Source organism: Oryza sativa, chromosome 2 (assembly GCF_034140825.1).
Source record: "Oryza sativa Japonica Group chromosome 2, ASM3414082v1".
NCBI classification, from domain to species: domain Eukaryota; kingdom Viridiplantae; phylum Streptophyta; class Magnoliopsida; order Poales; family Poaceae; genus Oryza; species Oryza sativa.
This window is the reverse complement of record NC_089036.1, coordinates 24076752-24085149: the sequence shown is the minus strand read 5'-3', so window position 1 is coordinate 24085149 and position 8398 is coordinate 24076752. Positions and strand designations below refer to the sequence as shown.

General features: G+C 40.6%; 1 protein-coding gene across 2 annotated transcripts; it reads right to left on the bottom strand.

Moving 5' to 3' along the window:
• Nucleotides 1–1005: 1005 nt before the first annotated feature.
• Nucleotides 1006–4832, bottom strand: LOC4329905 (vesicle transport protein GOT1). Of its 2 annotated transcripts, XM_026022679.2 has the most exons (8): nucleotides 4608–4832; nucleotides 3361–3432; nucleotides 3194–3271; nucleotides 2468–2559; nucleotides 2292–2372; nucleotides 1696–1793; nucleotides 1526–1601; nucleotides 1006–1353 (listed from the first exon to the last, which is right to left on the bottom strand). In XM_026022679.2, exons 3-8 carry the CDS (start codon nucleotides 3219–3221, stop codon nucleotides 1321–1323), a joined length of 408 nt encoding a protein of 135 aa, XP_025878464.1. In that variant the 5' UTR covers nucleotides 3222–3271; nucleotides 3361–3432; nucleotides 4608–4832; the 3' UTR covers nucleotides 1006–1320. The 2 variants fall into 2 exon arrangements, with proteins under 2 accessions (XP_025878464.1, XP_015623307.1); XM_015767821.3 differs by lacking the exon at nucleotides 3361–3432.
• Nucleotides 4833–8398: the final 3566 nt, after the last annotated feature.

Below are 8398 nucleotides of genomic sequence, written 5' to 3'. Positions count from 1 at the left end.
AATTTAATAGAAAATGAAAATATGCAACTACTTACCCATTCAATGCGTTTATAGAAAAAATTAGACCATATTACCATTCCTCCTCTTTCTCCCTCTCTCTCTAATCAATCATCTCTTCTACCGGTCCAATCCCCATCGAGCCCGTTGGTCTAACGACCTCCAATGGTGTGCCGGTGGCAAGGTTCCGAAGCATAACTGCCAGCACACCATGCAGCTCATCCATTAGAGCAGTCCCAACCCATAGTGTCCATAAGCAGTGTCCATGGTACCATGTTAATAAGATATTACAATAGAAATACACCATATAACCCATGATTTCTTAAAGTGGACCATTAATAAATACATTCATATTTATTCTCTACCAATCATATTTATTCTTCATCTATTATGAAGACACTATTATCTTCCAATGCAAAACTTGATAGTGTCTAGTGTATATGTTCTCGTGTTGAAGCTGTGTCTTGCATGAGACCCAGTTTCTTCCTCTCTTCACTCTCTCTATCTCTTAATTAATATATTGCCACATAAGCTAAAAGTCTTACATGGCAATGTAGTTAATGCCATAGACACCATTCTAGATAGAGGGTTGGGACTGCTCTTACGCCACAACACAGCTAGCGCGAGAAGCTCCGTGACCATGGCTTCATTTGGATCCCAGGTAAGAGAGGAGAGAGAGGGAGGAGGAAGAAGAGTGGGTAATTTGGTCCAATTTTTCTTATGAATACATTGAAGGAGTATATAGTGGCATATATATTTTTTTTATCAAAATGTAATGGCATGAATAGTAATTGTATTTTTTAAAATCAAAGAGATTGTAGTGGCATGGATTGAATTAACCCAATAAAGACACCTAGTACAATTATACTCCACCCATTTCAAAATAAATAAACCTGGATGTGACATTTTTTAAGTACTACGGATATGGACTATCACATCCCATACTAAGTTTATTTATTTTACGATGAAGGGAGTACAACGTAAGTTTCTTTGGAAGAATCATCGGTGTAAGACCTTTCAAGCAATAGTTACTGGCTCACAATTTGTTAGAAATAGGCTAAAAGATCCACATGTTTTGCTAAACCCAGATCCCAAATTTCTAGCAACAATCATTTGAAGCCTCTACATCGTCTATATATGAACACTAAACTACTGCCAGTTAGCAAAATGAGCAAAAGCCAGATAAACTCCAGATTAGAAAGGCGAAAGTATGAATATGCACACAAGAATTAAACTGCATCGTGGCAGATGGTACACAGCAGGTTTCCGTATTAACATCACAAAATATGCTCCCGTACGAAGGGTAATTTCTGCCGTGAGTTGTCATGCACGTTTACGCCTGAACTGACCAAACAGCTGCAGAAACCAGATGAATACTGCAACATCAGTTATATCCATATGGCATATCCATAATCTGAAGACAATAGAGTAGGACTCATGGCAGAATAAAGATAAAAAAAAAAATTAACCATGAAACATCAATTTGATCATGATCGCCCTCCTTCTCTCATAGGAAGAGAAACTTTACCTGGAATGGGTATTGCAGAATCCATCCAATGACTGGAATCTGGTATAGGAAGGCCTGGATAGGAGGTCCATAACCACTGCACAAGAAATGGAAGGGAAGCGAAATAAGTGCCAAAAAGGACTACTAAGAAATGAATATTGTACAAAAAGTTGGGGCTGGTAGACAGTGACCTGAAGAGAACAAAAGATCCATATAGCTCCATTATTATGCCAGCAACAGGCCATCGGACAAAGAGAAGAAACAGACCAAGGAAGAAAGGAACAGATCCCTGCCCAAATAAACTCATTACCTCTTCTGGACATGTATGTGGAGAGAAATCCATGTGATGCACAGAAACAATAAATAAGTTGGACCAATCAATTATGCCGTATTGCAGCAATACAAAAATTGCTATCCTGGAGAATGCGATCTACAATACTTTGCATGTCCAGTAGACCGGTACCAGATATCTATAGTTCAACTTTGTTCCATAGCAATCTTGCAACAGATTAAAGGCTAGTGATCATGCCTGTACTCGTGCAGAATACATGCACCTAAACAAGTTTGTTGTCTACAAAATTATGTAGGCAGAACTATTATGTCATTGCCATGCATATTAGGACAAGCATCAACTTGAAAACTTGACCAACTACAAAGTTATTATTATCTAATTTTAGTAAGAAAAGTAGAAAACAATAATTGTAGCATGGTGTCACATCTTATCCATTCATAGATAAGAAAGAAATGGATAGTAGCGTGTATCTATCAAAGTCTTTGACTCAAGTACCTTAATGTTTGCCTTCTTTGTGAAAAGCTGCCACATAGATTGCCAACCAAGCAACAAGCCGATTCCAGTCAAGAAGAAAATCTAAAAGAAGAAAGATAGCAAGTGTAACACCACAATAAAGTTTTATTTGATATTAACTGACACAACAGACGAAGGGGTTGTTCGTTGTAACATACATTACCCAACGCCAACAAGCCCCTATCAAAGAAAAGGATAACGCCAAAGAATGAGAATAGGATGCCAAAGCCCACCAGGCCTATGCCAATTTCTACATAGACAAATTAAAAAATTATTAGTACTCAACTAAGGTGTGAAAGAGGTAAAATAGGTGAGATCGGCAGGAGTGAATATGTGACAACTTTCTGAAACTGGAATTGAATTACTATTGTAGATACTATACTGAAATACTCTATTCTTAAAGCCCTTCTCCAAGTTCTTTCTCTATCTCTCTTTTCTTGTATGCCATGCTTTTCAATTAGCTTTAAAATTTCAATAAGAACAATTACAATGTGAAAATAATTGCTGTAGACAAAGTACCTACTATACTATTAATAAACTCCAAATCCCTGCAAACCATATGTCCATCTTCCTTTATAATCACACATAACACCACCTCTAAAACTGGTGGAAAGAAATTGTTGCCAGTATCCATGGTCGAATGGTGGCAAAAACCAACTTTAAAACCAGCATGGGATATTGAGTGACCTATTAATTCTATCCTCAGGATTAGTGCGCAAAATGTCCATTTTGTAAGATTAAGAAATGGACTTTACCCCAAAGTTTAAGGGGTGATCTAAAAGTTTAGAGATACATGTTGCAAAAAAATTTGTCCTAAGTATTAGACCAATGAAGTGTTTCGATTGCTTGCTGTATGTAAGTCTTATTCGAGAATAGAACTTCACTTTTGATCTCGCTAATCTCGTACGCCATCACACTAGCACCAAGCAATAAGTTTCAGTTCACCAGTCCACCAACTGAACCTGCATAGTTTCAGATACCCATATATTAAAAAAAGGTATACCAGCATATTATTTTTCTTGAAAATGTGTCCAAGTATTAAAATTAGCACCATGGCACTGTCAGTCTGTCACATTTCAACTTTAGCAGAACTATGAAAAATATTAGAAGATCAGTCTGCACTCTGCAAATCCCAAAGGGATGTCAGACAATGTAGAGAAAAAGAACTTAGTCATATGTCTAGATCATTCTTCAAACATTCCCAGTGTAAGTGTTAGTTGTACTTGGGCATTCTTCCATTTCTTATAAAAAAGTTTCAGAAGTCTAGGGGACTAGGACTAAGAGTCTAAGACTATCATTGCCAGTTTGCCATTGCTCTGGTTGGAATGGTACAAAACAGAGTATCATCTCAGTCTACACTCTGTTATCCATGAACGCAAGCAGGGGGCAGGGGGCAGGGGGCAGGGCAATAGGAGCAGGCGGCAACCTATCAGCTTGCAAGCGTAATCGCATTGGGGCCAGTAAGAGCCAGCAGGAAGCATGTTCAGTGAGTACAACCTGATAAAATCACATGAGTGGATGCTAGATTAACTCTAACATTTGCCAGTTCATTCAAAGCATTAGTAGAATAATGTCCAACAAATAGGGAAAAGTTGGATTCCCACAATAACATTTTAAGCTTCCGACTGCATGCGGACATTTTCAGAAAATCTAGCCATGGTTATAGAAGCCTCTATCTATGACGCAGATTTTCCTAGCATGCCAAACTTAAATCTGTTTCGTGTTAACTGGCTAATGTGCAAAAGTACAAACTAATTTCCATGCTAGTCTAACAAGACAGTTGCACATCTGGCAGACCAGCTTGCATTGCTCCAATTACCCAACACACCCCCAACACCAACATATTGCTCGGCAATAGGTATCGCAGGAACAAGTTACAAAATACAAAGGATTGGACATCAACAATCTCAAGGATCTCCTACTCTTCAACAGGAATACACTCTAACGGGTGAAATGCTACAAACATTTTACTTGATTCACCTCATCACCTATAAAGTCTACATTAACAGGGAAGTGAACGCTGAGCTAGATGATTTCAAGTGCTTTTAGCCACGGTTATCCCACGGTTCCCCATGCTCAAACACCTCACACCCGGAGGGAGAACCCCGAGGGCCGAGACAGAGCTGCGCGAGGGTTTTTGCCGACACGACCACCACCACCACGCGTAGGCACGGGGCAAGCGGCAGCGCCGCGGCGGCCGCGAAATCCCGGGCGCGGCGCTCGTTCAGGGAGCTAGCCGGAGGTGGAGGGGAACGGATCGAGCTGCGACTGCGAGGAGGGGCGGGGGCTAGGGCTTACCGACCGACAGAGCACGGATCCCCGCCAGCGGTAGGGGGGGAAGGAGATCACGCTGCGTGAAGGCGTCAGGCTGCCGCGGGGGGGAGAGAGGCGGCTACAACTCCGGCGGGCGCGCTCGCTCGCCGGCGGCGACCTTCTCCGGCGGTGGGGGGAGGAGGCAGAGATCGAGGGAACGGGAGGAGGGATGGGAGCGTTTAGTAGGAAAAGAAGGCGTTAATTAGTAATAAAAAAAGGCATCCGTGGGATGGCCCACTTGGCAGTGAGACGGCCAGATCACCAATTCCGTGGCTTGCTTTTTTTTTTTCTTATAGAGAACAATTTGATACCTTGCCTTAATGGTTAAGCTTAACAACAACAATTGAGATTACTCTCCATCTGGGTGAAATTTGATCCTATACTTTCCATTTAAATTGAAAGCCCGTTCAGATTGATGTTATTTTAAATCATATTATTTTTTAAAGTAAAATTGATAAACATATGGATACATTTAGTTTATTACCAAACATATATAATACCTAAAGAATTTTGGCAATAACATATTTAATCGATTCTATCGAAATTTGGCAATGTTGCCAACTTATCAAAATTTTAGTATTGTCAAATTTTAGAAAGGTTTATTTTGACAGCAATCTAAATTAGCCCTGAAAATTGACAAGTGACATTATATGATCTCACAACATATACCATTTAAACTATATTAAAGATTTTTTTCACACTTCTCCCGGGAGGTGAGGCAGCGCGAGCATAACAGTGAGACAAGGAAAGTGAATAAATCCTCAAATGTTTAGGAAGGTATAGGATCAAATCTCTAATCAGATGGCGTGGCCCGAGCGTTTGGGCCGTGGGCCGTAGCAGTAAGGCAGCCCGGCACGGGCGTATCCCCTCGTGTAATCACGAATCATCACCCCCACGCGTCTTCTCCCAGCGAAAGCCGAGCCTAAAAGTCCGCCGGAACGGCAACGGCGACGCTTTGGGCGTTGTGATTTCCATTGGAGGTGTCGTCGATAGGAGCGGATAAAAAACTCGAAACTTATGGCTTAGATTGGTTTCGTAAAGAGCTCGTCTCGGATCGGCTCAAACTTACAGTCTTAGTGAGTCGAATTGAGCTAGTCTTTTAGCTCGTTAGTATAAGATATCATCGTATCTTTATATAATTAGTGTTTTAACTAGTGCTTAGTATTTTAATTACATCAAAACTATTCATATTTAGTGAGTTCTTTGTTTACTATTTAGTGTTATTATTATGTTAATATATGATAAAATGGTAAATGAGATATAGCTCATTAACGAGCTTAACGAGCCAGCTTGCAAGTCGAGCCGAGTCAACCTTCTAGCTCGTTAACGAGTAAGCCGAACTGGCTCATTAAAACAACAAGCTCAAACGAGACGAGCTAACTCATTATCCTCCTCTAGTTGTCACGGTGCCTTAATTCTCCTCCACTATGGGACTCTCTAGATGAAAACCTTGTCCAAATTAATTGGGTGGGCGACGGTGATAGCATTTCTCGGTATCATGACCTCATTGGAGGCTATGTCTTTGCGCATCGCCCTCTAACAACTTTCTCTCATTAGCGTTGGCACCCTCAGATTATCATCATGGCAACAGGTTTGTAGGAGGGATGAGTGGATCTTTTTTCCCTCTCGCTCTTTTCCTCTGCAACCCTCTTTTATGGTGGCGTCCGGGAGTCCACGTTTTTCGATGATCAACTAATGGCCAAGGTTGACTTTGTATGAGGGCATTTGTGAGCAGCACCTCGTTGTCATACTAGCAATGGGTTATACAAGGGACAAGCGGATCTTTCTTCTCTCTTGTACTCTCCCTGTATAATTCAAAGCTGGGATGACAAACGGAAACACACGTCTCTGTTCGATTGTCTAGCGTTGCTGGTGTTGGGTGGTGTGGTTCCGTTGTGCGCCTAGCGACAATCGGTCTCACATAACGATAACTAACACAATGCTATGCTCCTTCAACTTGTGGTTAGCTGGTTGTGTTTGGCCTCACTGACCGAGTCTTTTTGGCTATTTTTCTTTTGTTTTCTCCTGATTATATCCTCTTGGCGATGTAGTTTTGTTTTTTTTTCTCCTACTATATCAATATGAACTTTGTTGTCTATTGCTATTCGTTTAAAAAGAAAGGGATACAAATGAAATAAATACCATAAAGTTGAAAATGAATTTAAAACATTCTTCTACATAAAAAGCCTTTTTAGCACACTTTGGAAGCTAGGGAATCATAAGCATTTCATCCAATAATTTCACCCCTTGAAAGAGGACGACTTCACCTCCACGAGTCTCTTCACTCCAAAACCGCTGCCGCGGAAGCTGGTTTATGTTTCTACGTGGTGACTATTACGCCGTCACTGCAAACGGGGGCATTACATATGCAGCCGAACGACCTGAGTGATCGGCCGATTGGCGATTGGGCCGTCCACGCGCACACGGATCCTGGCCAATGTTCCTTCCATGCGCCATATCATAGCCAATGCCCATTTAGGCCCTGTGAATCAAAGGATTTATGCCCTATGAAATTCCTACATAAATCGTTTGATTCAAAGGATTGAAACTTTTCAAATCCTATGAAATTTCTATGGAATGGCACATTGCATGTGGATTTTGGAGGAAATTTAGCAAGAGCTCCAATCTCTTGAAAAATTTCCTTTGATTCTATCTCTCTCATCCGATTCCTGCGTTTTTCCTGTGCTCCAATTAAATAACCATTCCTGTGTTTTTCCTGTGTTTTGCAATCCTCTGTTTTACACTTCAATTCCTGTCAGAATCCTGTGTTTTTTCCGTTCTTCCGTTTTTTCTACCCTACGATTCAAAGGGGCCCTTAGCCGTTTCGAGGAAGCCAATGGTCACTGGCTGCCCCCAACTTGTTCATCACCACTTAAGATCTCTTCCTTTTTAAGAATGTGCACGCGTTCTTTGACTAGTAGTATGACGCTTGGATTATATTTGATCTCTCACCTTTGAGAGATCGATGCGATATGCGACCTTGGGAAAGGACCTGCAAACCGGTCGATGCAATGCACGCCCGGCGATCTGAAAGCGAGGAACAGAAAAAGAAAGAAAGGCATATAGCACCACACTCCTCTCACTCTCGTCAATGATATGTGCATTATTCGAGTGTCGGGCTTCAAGCTAGCTTAGGGCGGCTGCTTTGAATTCTTTAGTTCAACTGACCTGACCTGCATCACTGCATGCAGGCTTAACTAGAATAGAATCTAGTACTACTGCTCACTAATGCTGCATCATTCCTTAAAAAAAAAACTAATGCTGCATTACGAATAGGAACGCCCAGCTTTCTGCAACTTGGAGCTAGAGAGAGCCAAATTACAGGTGCCTAACAGTGCATAATCATCTCTTAATTTCCTTACAGGCCGAACCATATCTCAGACTGAGAGTGACGTTTCCAGAATCATGCTCGATCTAGATTAAGAATACAGCAGCACGTTAATTATGTAATATTCCCTTCGTTTTATATTATAAATCGTCGCTTTAACTTTTCATATCAAAACCTTATTGAGTTTAACCAAATTTATAAAAAAAAGCATAGTAACATTTTCAACACAAAATAAACATATTATCAAAATATATTCAATATTATATTATATTTAATAAAACTAAGTTGGTATTATAGATATTACTATTTTTTTATCAAACCTAAAGAAATTTGACTAGCGATCGATTCAAAGCAACATAATAGATGGAATATTGTTAAATTTCTCCATAATATAAAATTACGGGTGAAAACGGATCGGATAATATCCGATCCGATCCGCTCCGAATCC

What these genes read in the sequence shown, in the direction of transcription:
- LOC4329905 (XM_026022679.2), bottom strand. Translation starts at nt 3,221, where the DNA reads ATGGCGTACGAGATTAGCGAGATCAAAA. An exon ending in CGAGATTAGCGAGATCAAAA is followed by an intron (nt 2,560 to 3,193) that starts GTGAAGTTCTAT and finishes TTGTCTATGTAG; the next exon opens with AAATTGGCATAGGCCTGGTG. An exon ending in CAAAGAAGGCAAACATTAAG is followed by an intron (nt 1,794 to 2,291) that starts GTACTTGAGTCA and finishes TTATTTGGGCAG; the next exon opens with GGATCTGTTCCTTTCTTCCT.